The sequence below is a fragment of the Pangasianodon hypophthalmus genome, chromosome 12 (assembly GCF_027358585.1).
Source record: "Pangasianodon hypophthalmus isolate fPanHyp1 chromosome 12, fPanHyp1.pri, whole genome shotgun sequence".
NCBI classification, from domain to species: Eukaryota; Metazoa; Chordata; class Actinopteri; order Siluriformes; family Pangasiidae; genus Pangasianodon; species Pangasianodon hypophthalmus.
Window position 1 is genome coordinate 17874609 of NC_069721.1, and position 19262 is coordinate 17893870.

Below are 19262 nucleotides of genomic sequence, written 5' to 3' on the forward strand. Positions count from 1 at the left end.
GACTTTTCCCTGAAAATAGCTGGCAACACAACTGCTGTCACACCTGATTGCCCTGCCTTTCTTCTTCGCCACCTGATGCGAGTGAGAAAAACATAAGGGGTGGAATCTACAGAGCTCTGATCTGCAGTGCACTGATTAATATCGACTGGTTTCTTGTCATTACACTGTGTGTTTCAGAGAAACTCCACAGTGAACATCATGCATAATGTCGGCTCGCCGACTGGGCACATGAGATTACAAGACACTGTCCTTTTTATATGCTGTAGTTTACCATCAAATAAAGATGTCACATTTTATTTTTCTATAATTCAACTAAGAAATATTCTCTTCCTTAATCCAGCTGTGGTGCTCTACAGATGTTGTGTGCATATCGTCTCTCCGAAGTGGCTGAACTCCTGTTTCTAATGTTTATTTCAAAATCCCAAAGAAACTACTGATATAGCTTAACATTACATCCTCATACAGGGCTTATGATTCGAGGTTTATGAATCTTGCTTATAGCAGTGTGTGTGTGTGTGTGTGTGTGCGTGTATGTGTGTGAGAGAGTGAGAGAGAGAGAGAGAGAGAGAGAGAGACTCCTCTCACTCTCCTAGAATGATCTAAAGTGGTGTGGTTCAGTCTATAGACAACTAATCAGTAGAATAATACAATATTGTGAACTTTTCCTACCATAGACGTTATATGGATATACAGACAGAGTTTTACAGACAGGTTGCAGCACCACACCTGACTCCTGCTTTTCCCGCTGCTCTTTTATTGGTTCGATGGAGCAGAGGCACGTGATAAATCACCTCCATGTGACACTACATCTATTGCAACATTTTTTTCCCAACTGTATTTCCTCTCAACTTATAACACATTGAATATTCTGACAGTGATGAGACATGCTCATTCTTTTATGCAATCTTTTAGAAGAAACAGCTGCCCTTTTTTTTTTTTTTGAATGCAACATAATTAATTTCTGGGCTGATTTAAGCTCTTTTATTTTCAGTCCTACAGAAGTGTTAATCACTCCCTTGTTCTCAAAGATATTATTTTTTCTTAAAACCATGAGCACTTATCTCTTGAATATGTTGTCAACTTTATTATATTATAGCAAAATTTTTCATTCATAAACAAAAAATAGTCAAGATCTCCACTGTGTCTTCCGATATTTCTTTTTTGAATTCAACTCTCTCATTTTGTCCCTCAGACTTAGACACAGCAATAAAAAGACCAGATTTTTGATGCTTTTTCAGAGCTCCCTTAAAGACATAACTTTGATGTCCTGCTTTTCATTATTCGAGTATATGTTTGTTTTACTTTGTTCTTGTTGTTCAAGATAAGAATGTGATCTCCCTGTTCATGTATGCACTTACATGTTCTGCCATTTAAAAAAAAAAAACATTTAACACATCAACAAATAATGCATCCCATTTTTTCTGACCTTAAACAGAAAAAAAGAGTTGTTGATATATAAAATATTATTGCAATACATAATAAAATGTGCAAACTTTTTTTTTTTTTTGCAATGACAATGTTATTAAATCCCCCCATAAAATCAAATTAAATAAATTCTGCAAACTATGTAGAAAGCACACACATGATCCTGTCATCAGTGTGATGAGTTTGAGTTGTAGCGCGTGACGCACCGCAGGCTTTTCCCGCAGGCAACTCCGCGCTCATTCATGCACGCGCGCGCTCTCTAACATCTTACCCTGTTCAGATAATAAAGTGCTGGACATTCAGGGACAGAGCACGTTTATTCTGTCCGCACGCAAAGCATCACAAGAAGACAAGTTCACTTCAAAGCAGAAGTTATCAGGTATGAATGAGGTCTTACCGGGGTGGTGCGCGCGAGCAGCTCCGTGCTGCTGTAGTTCCAGTAAGGCTCGTCGGTGTGTCCGCTACCCGCCATGCTGTTCGGCTCGGGAGTGATGGGGAACCCCGCACACAAAGTTCAGAGAGGAGAAAATGCCACTGTGGAGCTTAGTGCGAGATGAGCATCACGCAGAAGGGGAATGGAGTTCCTCCTCCGCCTGTAGCAGAAGTTTACTGGAGAAAAGGTGTGTAAAGCAGGTGTAAAGACAGAGCACGCGCACGATCCAACCAGACTTCAGAGTCCTTCATATAGCTGTGTTATAGTGTGTAACAACACAGCACACTCCATATGCATGGACCAGTACATGCATACATGCATACAGAGCTCAGAAAGCTACACATGCTCGCTCTCTCTCTCTCTCTCTCTCTCTCTCTCTCACACACACACACGTTTGTCTTGCTATCTTTGTAAGAACCTTGCACTGACATAATTATGAATACAGTTAATGCTATACTACACACAAATCTAACCCTAAAGTTAACCTCAGCAACCTAAAGGAAACACCTAAGCATTTTTAAGTTTTAGTTTACTTTATTAAAAAAACATCAAGAAATAAAACAACAGTTTTCTTGGGGGAAACAGTTGGGGGTCATGTGCCTATCCTTGCTGGGACATTTGGTCCACATAAAAACATGCCAAAAATATTCTACCTAGCAGGTTAGTCCATCAGGAGAACCTTTAAAGATTTTTAGGAGATCATACAAAGAGATCTTTTTTCTTCGTGTTCACAAAACCAGACATAAATGTTTTTTTTTTTTTGTGGTAAAATATTACAATAAGACACGAATATATCTAGCTGGTCATAAAGGGGAAAAAGTTCCATCCAGCAGCCCTGAGTGTTCTGTGGTTTGTCCCAAGAGGCTTTATGTAGAGATATTACAGGACTTTCTGAGAGGGTTTCAGGTAAAACCAGTAAACTAAGAACCTGTAACTATCATAAGAACCTCTGAGGAACTTTTTTACATAAGAGTATGAAGACCAGTTTAGCATGGCAAAAATTAGGAAGAGGATTAAAATATTAAAATTAATCATGGTCCAACATGTCCTAAGTATATAAATGTACTTGATCTCATGATCTCCCAAGGGTAATGTTATTGGATTTTACTGAATTTTATAGGAATTAAATCACAGAAAATGCTACAAGCACTAAATTCCACCTCTGACCCCAGTGCCTTCCTTACTTTTCATTTGGCTTGAGTAGTGAGAGTTGTTGTGAATTTGAGAGAGTGTGAGAACATGCTGATGAATTCCAACAAACAAGGGAGATGCAGAAAAGGATTAAGAAAAGCTACAAATTCTAACCCTGTCCCTACAAATGATTTGTTGCTTCTCCTTTTTTCAGCTCTTGGTTTTTTCTGGCTCAGAATTCCTGGAATTGTTGCCTTTGCACAGAATACAACCCGAGGTTATGAATACAGAGATCATGTGTACCAGGGCAATGCAGGGTAACTCTCCAAAACCCTCACTGCTGTGGGGTAAAGCTGTCTGATCCCAAATATCCCAAAATGCTCCACACCAACTGTGTGTAAATTATTCATGCTTTTATTATATCTAGATTGGACTACTGCAGCTCTCTGTATGTCAGTGGCAACTGTCCTGCCTACAGCTTGTGCAGAATGCTGCAGTCAGGCTACACGACAAAAAAAAAAAAAAAGGGGGAGCATCTTACTGTGTTATCATCTCTTCACTGACTGCCGATTTAGTTCAGGGTTGATTTTAAGATTTATTATTTGTTTTTAAAGCACTACATAACTTGGCTCCACATTATATTACAAATCTCCTAAGCCTTTATATTTCGTCTAGGCCTCTGAGGTCTACAAATCAAATGTTGTTAGCTGCCACTTGGTCTAAGCAAAAGTCAAAGGGTGAACGGGCATTCTCTGTACTTGCTCCTAAATTATGGAATAATCTCCCCTTTTGTATTCACTTGGCCCTATCAATGGAAATTTTAAAGTCTCAGCTGAAAACACCTCTTTATACTTTGGCATTTGAATTGGAGTAACATTGAGTACTAGAGATATTTGTTCTGATATTGATCGCACTTTGTATATGCAGTTTGTAGTGTTGTTGACGTGTGTGTGTGTGTTAATGGTGTTTGTCATTTTACAGTTTTTTGATTTAGTGGTTGTGAAGCACTTTCGTCAACTCTGTTGTTTTTAAATGTGCTATATAAATGAAATTGATTTGAGAGTTGAGAGAAAATATCGTGTAAGGTAGGTATAAACAAAACAAAAAAAGTCTCTAGCTGAGACTTATTATGAACAAAACATGCTGACAGTGCTGGCATTTCTACGTCTGGATTTTTTTCAGTGTTTTCCAGTGTTTCCAGAGGCACACAGGTAGGGTTAATACAAAAAAAAAAAAAAAAAAGGTGTTAGGACACATCCACTTTGGGTTTAAAAGCCGATTATGGATATGGATATTTGGAGTCCTAAACTGATACAGATACAGATAGTGGCATTGTGTTACACCCATACTCTTTATCTATCTGTCTGTCTTTATTAGAAATATGATGGAACATCTGAGCTTGAAGGCGGTTATGTACTAAATGTGGGAACATGAGACAAGTGGAGTGAGAGTCTGCTGAATCACAGAAGGGCTTTTGTTGTGCTTGTGTGCTCTGAAATCTAGTGTAAGATATTGGAGATATCAGAGGCTATTCAGTGTTTCCTCAAGATGTATCCTCTTGCTCCATTTTTTCCTGTTGTTTTTTTTCTTAGCTGTCATAAGACATATGTCATAAGATATCAAAAGTTTGCTCAATATTAGGACAAAAGCTGTGGGAAAACCCAGAGGGATGCAATTAGAAGAAAATTATTTCAGAGTGATATAATGAGCAAAATATAAATTCACAGAACCTTTCAGTGTGTACGTGTACATGCCACAGAAGTGAAGTGAAGTGTGGCCATGTATGGTGAACCATACTAGGAATTTGTGCTCTGCATTTAACCCATCCAAGTGCACACACACAGTAGTGAACACACCCGGAGCAGTGGGCAGCCTTTTTTTGCTGCAGCACCCAGGGAGCAGTTGGGGGTTCGGTGCCTTGCTCAAGGGTCTCACCTCAGTCGTGGTACTGAGGGTGGGAGAGAGCACTGGTCGTTCACTCCCCCCACCTACAATCCCTGCCGGACCTGAGACTCGAACCCACAACCTTCAGGTTCACCTTCGGGTTGCAAGTCCGACTCGCTATCCATTAGGCCACAACTGAAGATGGCCCACGGTACTCATGGCCCCATGTAGTAAAGGTTGCGAGCGAAGAGGCAGTAGGATAGGATGCTGAGCTGCAGCAGTGTGATCCTGAACAGGGAATAGAACAGCTCTTGTCCTTAGTCTAGGGTTTGGTTTGAGATCGATGCAAGCGGCTACCATTCCAGCTCCCAGAAATGTATATGGATGTGGGAAGAACAGTGAAACTCTGCACAGACAGTAACAGGAGTTCAGGAACAAACCATTTACCCTGGAGCTGTGAGGAACCAAGGCTACCTGTTGCACCATTGTGCTGCCTGGATGCCATCCCCTGGGTTTAAAAAACAACAACAACAAATAACTTTTTCATTCCCATTCATTCCCACCTTTTTCATTTGCATTCATTCATATTATATAACTTAAAATAATGTCTGTTATTGATTTTCTAATTCTGTTCCTGATATTTACCTAACGGATCACTTCGGCTGTATTACCCTATGTTCTCACTACTAGTAGTTTGTTTCTTGTGGGTATGTAGCGACCACTAATGTTGTCACTTGTGTGTGCGTGCACTGTCCAGGATTTTTTCTTAGTTCTGATGATAAACTGTATTAACAAAATGTATAGGCTGAGATACCAGAGACACCAGTGATCTCTGCTAGGTTTTTTTCTTTGTAAAACCCTTGTATACATTTAAAGAGGGGTCATATATGACAGGATAAGATTAAACCACAGTTATAACTTTTTCTTCCATCTTGTTGTGCAACAAACAGTAAATGGGAACTAACTGCAGGTAGTTGAACTTCACACACACCATAGGATTGGTCACTTAATACATCATACCTAGTTACACAGAATGGAGAACATCTCAATTCACATTGCTAGTTACATTGTCGCATTGTCACTTACTGCTGTCGCTGAAATCATGGCAGTGGCCATGCACATCCATAGAAATTGAATGGTCACCTGTTGCCTGCTAATGTGAACATAGGGTTAGGTATTCTTCATGCCAAACTACATCACCAGCACTTGAGACACCTGCTCTGGGATCAAGCCCCTGAGGCGCTTTCTCAATTGCTGGCCCCAAGACACTCAGCCTCTATTGCTCTATCAGTTTCTACTGCTATCTTAACTCAGCCCATGTTCCTGTCCTGGGCCTTGTCTTCGATTCTGCGCATGGCTTTGCCTCAGCCTCTGCTTGTGTCTCCAGGCCTGTATTCGCTCATTTCGTGCCTCTGACCCTGTCCCTGTGGTTCCACCATAAGTGGGGGGCTGAGCTTTCTGTACATGGGTGCAAATGGGGGCAGTAAAAAATATTCAAGTCTTATTCAACTCTATCCATTTAACCATTACAGACCTTTTTTTCCCTGCAGAAAATGAGGGGAACCTTTAATGTACGCATGTACAGTTATCTGTGTTTAAGAAAATACCTTTACATGGAGTTAGCTGGGTTTGAGTATGTACATGATGTGGGTAGTTTATGTATGATTATATGATGAGAACACCAAGCATGTTAAAACATACTTTATTTCCTCCCTCCTACCAAAAGCATGCAGGTAGGTGTATTATCTACGCTAAATTGCCTCTAGGTGTGAAAGCGTGTGAATGTGTGCATGTGTATGTATGTGTGTGTGCATGGTGCCCTGTGATGGACTGGGCTTCCCGTCCAGGGTGTAATCCTGCGTAGCGCTCAGTGTTCCTGGGATAGACTCTGGATCCACTGCGACCCTGACAGGGATAAAGACACTGAAGATGAATGAATGCTAAAGCATGAGGTGTATACAACTGTGCTATAGGTTTATAGCTTCAGGGAATATTGTGGTCTTAATGCAACCCTATTTTGATGATGATATCTTTATCTGAGTATTTTATCTGCGTATGTTTCTAGTGTTTGTTTTTAGGTATAAACCCTTAATTAGCCTTGTAATCTAGACTCTGCATTGTGTATTTAACATTGTTAACCATGTTAAAACACTCTAATTTCTGAGATCAGGAAACTAACCTTTTCAATTCAATGAAAACCTTCGGTTCTTTAAAGATGTAGCAAGGCTTTTTTTTCCATTCACACCAAAGATTCTCTAGCTTTTGTGCAGAAATGAGAAATGCTACCTTTTCTTTCCATCACATTGTCTTCTGCAGTGACTGAGGTCACCAGGTCAAGAGCATAATGACAATGTGAAGAATTAAATTAAGCAGATCTTTAGTACTTCAGTCAACTATTATGTAGGATGAAGGCATTGAAAAAAAGCAAATGTTTAGGTTGCGGTAACAGCTGCGATTACATAACCCAGGTTAATATAACCACAGTCGTACGTAGCTGTTTCATGTGTCTCAAATGTCTGAAAGTGATTTGAGAGAGCGGATCATGGTGCGTCTCCAAGAGGCATTGGACCCTGTTCATACCTTTATATATGTAACTGTATCACCTGAAGCTGTTGTTTACCACGTTAACCAAGGCAAAAATAATTTTACTGAAGATCATGACAGTTCCATGTAAATTAGTTCTTTCTGAATAATATCTTGATAATCAGTTTTTTCCTTAATAGGAGATTTGTGTTTGGGTAAAATATACTTCATCCTGGTAATAACTGGTGTATATGGTATATGTACATGAGGCAAAAGAAACAGTAACCGCTTTGTTGTGGTCAGGGTCACAGAAGACCTGGAGCCTATCCTGGAAACGCTGTGTGTGAGGCAGGATGACACCCCGGATGAGATGCCAGGCCACTGTAGTGCACAATGCACACACACATTTGCACATTTATTCACACCTAGGGGCAATTTGGCTTACACAGTCCATCTGCTGGCATGTTTTTGGGAGGTGGGAAGAAACTGGAGAACCTGGAGGAAATTCATGCGGACATGGGGAGAACACGCAAAACTCAACACAGACAGCCCTGAAGCTGTGAGGCAGCAATTCTACCTGATTAACACCCTTGGTTGCTGTTAATGTGTAAACTTTTATTTAGAAATTTCTCCATCGTAGAGCTAGTTTGGATTTCTGCCTTTGTAGAAAGTACTAGAAATGTGACATAAGTATTTGCAGTTAGAACTGAGAACTTTCTAGAACCTGTGAGAAAGCGGTGGGAAAGCTGTAGGAGGTTTTGGATTGGATCGTGTTGTGTATCTCTATTGGAGAAGAAAGATTGAAGAGAGGAGAATATAGCTGGAAAATGTGGCTGGAATAACACTTTGACAAACCTACTGTTTTACATGTGACCAGTGTTAAAGAACACATAAAGAACACAGGAAAAGTCAGTTGATAGGAGCTATAATAATAAAGCTGTGAGGGCTCAGTGGATAGGGCTCTCGGCTACTGATCAGAAGGCTGTGGGGTTGAATCCTGGTACCACCATGCTTTCATTGCCCTGAAGCAAGGCTCATAACCTTCAACTGCTCGGCTCAATCGGATGAAAGCGTCTGCCAAATGAATAATGTACTGTAAAAGTAAACGTAGCTACATTAGCACAGAGTTTCCCAGGATGCCAGTCTTTATGCTCTGTGCCACGTCAGGATAAGCTTCTAATAATCCACTCTGCTCAGGGCTATGCACACTACAGAGCTCAGTAATCTTGTTACAAAACCTGCCACCTTGTGAACAGCACTTATAAAACTGTTAAGGTAATACCTAATGCCTTTAAATATGCATAATCAATGAGAGCTGTTTAATTATCCTGCTGACAGGGACACTAAGGCGATACTCCGTTGGCAAACAAAAACTACATTTTTTTAGAATCCTCCAGTGAATAACAAATCATATGACATGTTACCTCACTCACTGGACTTGTTACACATGTTCCCAATCATTTGTTCACTACATATACACACCAGAAACCTCAATTCATTGTGAAGTATTGCTTCTAGATAATCACTAGTGAGGTTACCAAGCCTTTACTATTGAGTGTATTCAGTTCTGAAATTGATCTTTTCTGTTTCGTTGATCGAGTTTGCCTCGCCTGTTCTAGCCTATTTATTGATTGCTTGAACCATCTCTGCCATTTGGATTTGTCTGCTTTGCCAATTGCATCATAAAACCTGTACTTATGTACAACTAATCAACTAAGTAGCAGACTCTTTTGTTTATGTGAAATGTTATGTCAATAATAATAATAATAATAATAATTATTATAATTATTATTATTATTATTATTATTGTCCACATTCACTCACCTGACTTAACCCCAAATTCATTAATTGATTTTCAGTAACTGCTTTATCTGGATCAGGGTCGAGGTGGATTTCACGTACACACACAACACACACACACTAGAGAACGACATAGTCAAGGATCTTGCTTCTGAATCTTGTCCTTGATGGACACAACTCAAGTATGTATGGTTATTTTGCTTTGTAGAAATAGCCTTGAAGAATGATTACATGACTTGAATGACTCATTTACCATAGGAAATATTTAAAAAGCAAGGGACACAAAATCAGCAAAATGTGTGCATCATCAAAAAGTATGCTCGAGGAGAACCTCCATTAACTGTTAAATTTTTTCCTAACATACACTATTATAGCTGCTAATAACCAACTCAGTCAGAGCTGTACAGAGACCCTTAAACTGGAATTTCACTGTACAATGACAGAAATCTTTTCATCAGACTACTCATGCTATGTGACTTGATTTCTTCATGTACAGGTGAAAACCACATCAGAAAGTTGTTCATACTATATGATACCTCATGACCAGTGCTTACAGTGTCCAAACATCCACAATTAAATGCCAGTAATCATCAGTATAAAAATGCTGACAAGTAGGTAGCGCTCAATTTGCATGGTTTTATGTTCTGAAAATTCAAAATAAAAGGAAGGCCAAGGAATAGCAGACATGAAGGACACTGTTGTGGCTGTTCAAATAGTTCTACTTCCATCACCTGGGTGCTTTTGTGATCTTTATTTCCTCTTAATGACTTGCTTGCTGTTGAATTAAACTCATGAAACAAGCAGGTCACTCACCATGCAAAGCCTACAGCAAGTGAATATGGTTACCAAGCAACCACACCACGCTGATGATAGCAAAGTCACAGACAGACTTTACCTGATGGTGCTAACTAGGCTTCTGAAATGTATATCTGACCATGACACTGCTCACAGTACATAATAACTGATTAAATTTTCTGACGTGATAAAAATTTCTTGAGACCTCTGACGGTTCGATTATATGCTTTTATTTTGCGTTGTTTACAGGGTGCTAAGTTGGTGGCCTGGGGAATCTGAGGCTTTTGTGGGCACAGTTTTACCAAAATGGGACAGGTGAAGGTTGGAAAAACATCACCTGGTCTTTTTCCAAACTTCAGCTGTCCAGTTTGGGTGAGTCAGTGCCCACTGCAACCTCAGATTCCTGTTCTTGGCTCAGAGGAATGGAACCTAATGTAGTCCTCTGCCGTCTGCTGCCGCCTCAAGGTTCCACATGATGTGCATTCTTAGATGCTTTTCTGCTCAATATAGTTGTAAAGAGTGGTTATTTGCCCCAAGACATTAGCAGCAGATCCTTTAAATCCCGTAAGTTGCAAGGTGGGGTCTCCACTGAGCGGACTTTTTTGTCCAGCACATCCCACAGATGCTCGATTGGATTGAGGTCTGTGGAATTTGGAGACCAATTCAACACCTTGAATGCAAGGTAAGCGACGCACACGCACCTGGCCGTCCACATGTAAAAGAAAATGTGATTCATCAGACCAGACCTTCTTCCATTGCTCCATGGTCCAGTTCTGATGATCACGTGCCCATTGTAGGCGCTTTCGGCGGTGGACATGGGTCAGCATGGGCACTCTGACCGGTCTGCGGCTGCACAGCCCCATACACAGCAGTGTGTTCTGACATCTATCATAGCCAGCATTAACTTCTTCAGCAATTTGTCCTGCAGTAGCTCGTCTATGGGTTCGGACCAGACAGGCTAGCCTTCGCTCCCCACATACATCAGTGAGCCTTGTGCACCCGTGACCCTGTCGCTGCTTCACCGGTTGTCCTTCCTTGGACCACTTTTGGTAGTTACTAACCACTGCATACCAGGAACACCCCACAAGACCTGCCGTTTTGGAGATGCTCTGACCCAGTTGTCTAGCCATCACAATTTGGCCCTTGTCAAAGGCACGCAGATCCTTACACTTGCCCATTTTTCCTGCTCCCAACACATCAACTTCGAGAACTGAGTATTCACTTGCTGCCTAATATATCCCACCTCCTGACAGGTGCCACTGTAATGAGATAATCAACGTTATTCACGTCACCACATATAAATATATGTCCCACAAGACCTAGGTCTGACATCTGCATGAGCAGGGCACAACTTCAGGTCATAACCCTGCATTAAATGCTGGTTTGTGTTGTTTATGCAATGGAGGAAAACAAAAGGATTATGGACCGATAAATCCTGTGTGGGAAAGAGGGATGGCTTCCTAAAAGAGAATAAGAACTAAAGCCTCCTTCTCAATACTAGTGTTTTTGATGATGTTTAAACTAGTTTAAACGTAGCATACATGATCCTCTTTAACTGACTCATAATACGGTATGTTTAAAGCACAATACACTTCGGTTTCGCATTGCTATCAAACACTGTAATAGAGTGAAGTAGATTAGAGTTCATACATGTTTAGGTCATTGTGAGCACCCATTAAAAAATATAGAAATATAGCAAGCCACATTGGACTGCCTTCTTGCTTGAAGAGATATTTGGTTAAATAAATGTTCAAAAAAAAACATAAATGAAAAACAAAGCATTAGCTATGAGCAATCAGTGAAGAAACTGTGGTATACACACACCTTCTTCTGCTAAGACCCAGTGGTGGTTGCCTCACATTTCCAGGGCTGTGTTCAAGAATGAAGGCTTGAAAAAAAAATCCTAATCTTCAATCTTGAATCCTGATTAGAATGATCCAGATCCCACATTTGTTGGCTCTAAATAAAATAGATCACAATTTGCTAACCCAGTCATACATTGGCTAAATCAGGATTATGCATATTTATTGTGAACATTGAAAGCCACAGTCATTTGAATGAGCTGAGCTGGCCATTTCTGGAAGCCTTTCTCAGGGACAACTCATTGGAGCTGCCTACCCATAGGACACACGTGTCTGTATAAATATCAGATATTTCCTATTTCGTATGACTGAGATTAAATAATCACCGATTTATGTGCTAGAAAAACAAATGTAAACAAATAGGCTACTGTAAAACATGATAAAGTAAAGCCTTTACTATACTTCTCTAAAGGTCCATTAAATTCCATATATTTACAGTTGTATGCGAATGTTTACACATGACACATTTTGTTCATTTTTTAAGTGTAAGGAAGTAAACACTTCCTTTGGCGTAATCTGCAGCAAACCTAAAAAGAAATTCTGCAAATATTAATGCAGAGTTACTTTTTAATTTGATGAACTTGCTAGGAATCGCTAGGTATCTATTCTTGTTTAATGAATTTTCACCCACTCTTCCTTGCAGAACGTTTCTAGTTCTGAGATATTCTTGAGTCGTCTTGCATGCACAGCATGTTTAAGATCGACCCACGGAGTTTCAGTGATGTTTAAGTCAGGGGGATGTGAGGGCCATTCCAAAATTTCTTGAAGTAGTTCACAGTGGATTTTGAGATATGTTTTGGATCATTGTCCAGTTTATCCTTTTTTCCTTACACACCACAGCAATTTGCCAATGATTACATTTTTATTTAGTAAAGTGTGACACCTCATGTTTTTATTCATCTATAGTAATGTTTAATGTTGTGGAACAGCCACAAAACAAGTTGGTTACTATGATCACTTACTTTATAACAGCTTTAAAACGTTGTTTCATGTCCAGGCTCTCTATTAATAATAATAATAATAATAATAATAATAAACACAGCTTGTCATGTTATGTTCTGACTTTACCTCTTTACCTTTGACTGTTACAAAGCACTGACACTGGGCACTCCTTTCAAAAAAATGTGAAAAAATGATCTTCAAAAAACAGTGTGTGTAAATGTTTGCATAAGCCAAACCGAACTAAGAATTTCTGGCAAATACACAAACATTTCTGAAAAAGCCTATTTCCTTTGCATTCATGTGCGTATGTTGATAAATGACAATCACCCGTAAAATTACCGGCCTTGTGCACAGCACAGCTGATTTGCATTTAGTGACGCCCACAAAAGGCCATAGAAGACAAACCTCACAAAGCAGAACGTGCAAAATGATTACTAAACATCCAAAAAATGAAGAATTTCTCAGAGGTAGAAGTGGAAGTAGTTTTGATTCACATCTAATAAAAATATATATTATTTAGCAGTATAACCAGCTGAGTTACAGCACCTGAGGCCAAAGGCCAAAATATGGAGAGAAACCAAGTGTACTTGCCAATGCTGTCTTGGGAAAGCAGGATGCAATGGCCAGAGCGGTCGAGGACATTGCCGCAACTGTAACAGGCATGAGTTCAAGTTTAAAGCAAATATGCCAATCACTGAAAAAAGTGAAAAGGTCTTAAACTGGATTTGAGTTGGCTTGCTGTCTTTATTTTGATAATATTTAATACTTCCATAATGTCATTAATATGAAATGACAGGATTAAAATTGTGTGTATAATTGAAATAAATAAGCAATTTAAACTTGAGGTTTACATTAGTTAGTCTTCTAATGCCTAAATGTACACACACTCAGGAGCACGTGTAGGGTACAAAAGTTTTTCCAAATTTATGGGATTTTCATGAATCCTGAATTTCTTGTGTAAATGCTTGTATGAACGATTTACGAATAAGTCAGTTTGTATCAAGTGCATTAATCTAAACCTTGCAGCTGGCACTATTAAGAACTGCTGTTACACCTTCTGACCAATCAGAATTGATCATTCAACAGCACTGCGGTATAAACCTATTTAATGCTTTATTCAAAAAGTTGGTGTACAATCCAAATAAGTGTAGTTCAACTTTATAGGTGCTTCCCTTCTAGGTATTAGTGACCCAGTGTTTATGGTCTAATTGTTTAAACCAACCCCATTTCAAGATATCTGTTCTTAATCCAGTACCATTCATTGGCATGCATCAACAAGTGCCCCAAGTTTCTCTAAAAGTGGGACTTTCTGCACTGTTTATTTGTGTTTACAGGTATGCTGTTGATTTGGATTAGGAAGGGAATGAAATAGATTTCACCTAAGAGGCAGAAGAAACCAGAATCACTGAACCTTGTTGTTGGCTCTGAGATTACAATTCACTAAAGCCCCTCTGAATATGTGAGATTTATAGTGATGGGGGATTATTTTGAAAACAGGGAGAAAGGATTTTAATATACATGAATCCCAAAATAACCCTGCCCCATACCATCCCTCCTACAGGCACACACACACAAACTGGGAAATTTTATTTGATATGATATGGTGGAGGCAGTGTTATGGCATGGGCATGTATGGTTGCCAATGGAACTGGGTCACTGGGGTTTATTGATGATGTGACTACTTATAGAAGTAGCAGGATGAATTCTGAAGTGTACAGAGCTATACTTTCTGCTCAGATTCAGTCAAATGCTGCAAAACTGATAGGACAGCGCTTCACAGTACAGATGGATAATGACCCAAAACATACTGCAAAAGCAACCCAAGAGCTTCTTAAGGTAAAGAAATGGAATAGTCTTAAATGGCCGAGCCTGTCACCTGACCTCAACCCAATAGAGCATGCCTTTCACTTATTGAAGACAAAACTGAAGGTAGAAAGACCCACAAACAAGCAGCAACTGAATGTGGCTGCAGTAAAGGCCTAGCAAAGCATCTCAAGGGAGGAAACTCAGCATATGGTCATGTTCATGGGTTCCAGACTTTAGGCAGTCACTGACCGCAGAGGATTTGCATTGAAGTATTAAAAATAATCCTTATATTTATAATTGTTAGTTTGTCCAATAACATTTGAGCCTGTGAAAATGGAGGGACTATGTAAAAAAATGGCTGTAATTCCTAAACGGTTAATGCAACAATTTTGTTAAACTCCTTGAATTGAAGCTGAAAGTCTATACTGCAATCACATCTAGATTGATTTATTTCAAATTCATTGTGGTAGTGTACAGAGGCAAACTGACTATGCATCGTTCGATATACAGACATATCAAATCAAGAGCCTTGTATCGAATGATATGATACACTATGCAGTATCATTACACCCTTCATACATATGAATTAGACAGCAACTAATAACGATCACAATTTAAAAATGAGATAATGGAAAGACTGGCTTAGTGATAACTTACAAAAATCACATTCATTATATCCTGCCACCTCTACAATATGTAAAAGGAACTTTATTAATGCAAATAATTCATAGTTGTACTTTTTCTATTAAAAGCCCCATTAATGACACTTTTTTTTAAATTAACAGTTAACAGCTTATTTGAAATTTCTCCCTTAAGCAATAATTGTGTAGTCTATGCACAGACATGCTCTTAGATGGTGTAGCCTAATTATTCATTTCAAAGTTGTTTCCTGCGATTTAGTGTTACTAATGAGCATGTGACATCATGGTCATTAGCCATTTAATCAAAGTGATCTGTTTCTCCCTGAGCCAAGTCACTTTTCTCAAACTTCAAAAGAGGTGGCTGAAGATGATGAAGCTGCATAATTTCAAAAGATTTCAAAAAGATGATGAAGCTGCATAATTTCATACACAGTTAGAATCTGAATTGACTTCATAATTCTTAATATTGTGAGTAGTCTTTACATTGGAGCTGTTAGTTGAAAAATGTGTTTTTGTGATACACAAGTGCATACGTAATCACCTATTTCCTTATTTGAATATTTAAGTGACCCATACTCAGAATTTGTGCTCTGCATTTAACCCATCCAAGTGCGCGCACGCACACACACACACACACACACACACACACACACACACACACACACACACACACACAGAGCAGTGGGCAGCCTTTTTTGCTGCGGCGCCCAGGGAGCAGTTGGGGGTTCGGTGCCTTGCTCAAGGGTCTCACCTCAGTCGTGGTATTGAGGGTGGAAGAGAGCGCTGGTCATTCACTCCACCCACCTACAACCCTGCCAGACCTGAGACTCGAACCCATGACCTTCAGGTTCACCTTTGGGTTACAAGTCCGACTCTCTAACCCTTAGGCCACAACTGCCCCCAATACATTTTCAATACATTTTCAATACATTTTCAATACATTTTCAATACATTTTCAAGTAAAATCACAATAAAAACTATTGTATTGATGTATGGGTTCAATTAAGTAACTTAGAATTAGAATGATGTAAATTGTGAGTATAGGAAAAACAATAAACCTATGGGGCTGTGGTCTCACCATGGACTGTGACTCAGCTATTTAACAGCTCCTAGGCTCTGTTTAAAATTAGTGCATAAGATTGTCCATGGTAATTGTGGACTTATCAGAAATTCATTCAGATGTAACAGACAACATCTGTTAAGTCCACAATTAAATGGAGATATACCATGGACAATCTTATGCACTATTTTTAAACAGAGTCTAGGAGCTGTTAAATAGCCGAGTCACAGTGCATGGTGAGACCACACCCTAATACCCTAACCCTAAGCCAGCTGGTAAACTGATATTTTATCTTTAAAGGTTTATTCAGACATCATACACTTTTATGTATGCTTATGCTGATTTCATAGTTATTCATAAAAGTGACTGATTTGAGGTAAACCAGCTGCTGGCAGTAGGAAACACAGCAGTGATTGATAGTGTTGAACAAGGCCAAGCTAATTTTGCCTATTTGTTTTGGCTTGTCACAGACAGATGTGACAGACAACATCGATGTAGACACCAGCTTGCACAGCATCAATGACAAAAAAAACCAACCAAACAAACAAACAAAAAAATTAACATAATTCTCTGGTTCGCACTTTCCATGAGGCAAATCAATGAACATGCAAATGTATTGATCAGGAAACCCAAACAGAACACACACATCTAGCCAATGTCAGTACAATGTGCGTGACAGAACTGCATGCAGCTCTGTTGCTAACTGGGAAGGGAACTTGAGCTCAATCTGTCACAAGCTGAGTGTGTGGAGATTTACGAAATCATCACTTAACAGGAGTTGAACCCCTGAACCATTATACACCAGGACGGCTGAAAACAGCAGATGATCACAAAAAAAATGATGTTGAACCAACATCTTCCTGATTAGCAAATGAGATGTAAATTGTGCCGACGTGTGTCATATCTGGATACATTCTACGACAATGATGGCTGACTCGATAAAATGTACTTAGAGAAAGGACATTTTCCTTTCAGCTGAAGATGACAGGTTAAGTTCTCTTGTCAAAGTGTAGTCCCAATGTCTATCAGAGTGGTTCTTGGATTGGGAAAAAGTGTCCAGAATTTATTTATTTATTTTTATTGAGCTTTAGTGATGTTTTTTTGAATCAAGGATTACTTACGTTACTGCTTTATTCTGCTCCAGGAAGCAAGTTTTTCTATATTCAGAACCACAATGGCCCACAATTTCTATTCTTTAAAGAAAAGATTCAATGTGGACAACTTGTATATTAATGTAATTATCTAATGTGATCTTCAGTGTCTTCTAGTATTTATTTTTTATTGAAATTCTGTTCTGACTTCTGAAGTTTATTAAAGTTTTCAATGAAAGGTTTCCTTCAAGATCAGCCACTTTACATATTACTGAGCTCTCGGAGGTTACAATAGTCTCAAGATTCTAAGAACATTATCAGATTCTTGGAAAGTGTGAGATTCTGGGAATGCTGTTTAGTCACAAAGTGGATGAATAAAGAAAAGATGTCATAACGTATCATTTCAGTGAAAGTATAATAAAGTTTCATAAAATATAATTTCAGTGAATGGATGGATGACAGTCAAATAAGAGGCACAATATTAATTTCTTTTGTCTGTAATTGGTAGTTTGCTTCAGTGGCCTAACCTAAACACTTCCTTACTTAGCTCCAGAATAAAACCATTTTTCCACCATTTTTCTGTACAAACCGGCCTGAATTAACAAAAAAATTATGCTTTTATAGAGCCAGCACTCTATATAGTCCACACAGTCTATAAACACCATGCATCTCTGCTGGTGTTTCAAAAAATATATATATAATAATTTAAAAAATATAAACTTGTATATTTATAGCACACATTTCACTGTTCTTCATTATTAAATGAAAATCATCCTAGAAAATCACACAGGCATTATAACGAGGTGCTGCTTAAAGGACCCCATTCTCACTGCATCCCAGAGTCATAGTACATCCTGATAGAGTGTCCACTAAACGGTTCAGATCTTTCTGGAATTTAAGAAACCCCAAAAACTAAAGTAAATAATATTGGGTGGTTATCAACTATAAACAAAAAGGTCCTTGATTTGAGAAAGACATTGTTGTGAAAGATGGTTCCCTAGCTTACTCAGTCATGTTAGACAAAACTTTCCAGAAAATGCCACATGATGAGACCATGTTGAGCTGAGGTCAAGGAACTGTAGACGTTTAGGAGTATGAAGTATTGATCTGCAAATTGCTTTTTGCTGTTAAATTTTTAAAAAAAGTCCATTTATTTATTTTTTTTTTTGCAGCAACATTTTCCAATGTGCATAGAGTAAGGGGCATAGAGAAATTGTGTTACACCCCAAATGTAATAATTATAATCATTACTTTTTTTTTAATCTCATTTAAGCCAACTAAGACAATCACAGAAAAACAAAAAATGTCTCTTTTTGCCTGCTTTGCAGAAACATACCCCATATTTTTTCCCCATATTTCTTTAATGCCATTTTAAATGACAGGATTAAAACAACATACAATAAATTTGTGTATTTGACTGAAATAAGTAAGGGACTTAAACATGACCATGTATTCTGCATATTAAATGAAGTAACTCCTATGCAAATTATATGATTTGAAGCCAATCAATCGAGGTTTACATGAGTTAGTTTTCTTATGCCTAAATTTAGACAAACTCAGAAACAGGAGTAGAATCCAAATGGTTTTTCTGAATTTACTGGATTTTCATGAATACCAAATTTCTTATGTAAATGCACCTACAAATGATTTACGAATAAATCCATTTGTATCCAGCTTGTTAAATGAGGCCCAGTGCCAGAAAATGTCTGTAAAACATGGCTGTCCTACTTGCAGCATCCTACCTTTATTAACCCTATGAAATTATTAAATATATTAATGATGAATGCCCTGTCAGAAATTATTTTTAGATTTCAGGATAATGTTGTAGCCATAACAAAATTAAACAGAAGAAATGAGACAAAATATCCA

The 19262-nt window shown here is 38.7% G+C and overlaps 1 protein-coding gene across 1 annotated transcript in view; it reads right to left on the reverse strand.

Annotated features, from left to right (window-relative positions):
* The window catches only part of opn4b (opsin 4b), a 40392-nt gene extending 24208 nt beyond the window's left edge, over positions 1 to 16184 (reverse strand). The window contains exon 1 of the mRNA XM_026915460.3: positions 1823 to 16184. Coding sequence (XP_026771261.2) covers positions 1823 to 1897 — 75 coding nt within the window. The 5' untranslated portion in view covers positions 1898 to 16184. The remainder of the gene's footprint in view (positions 1 to 1822) is intronic.
* Between the last annotated feature and the right edge of the window lie 3078 nt (positions 16185 to 19262).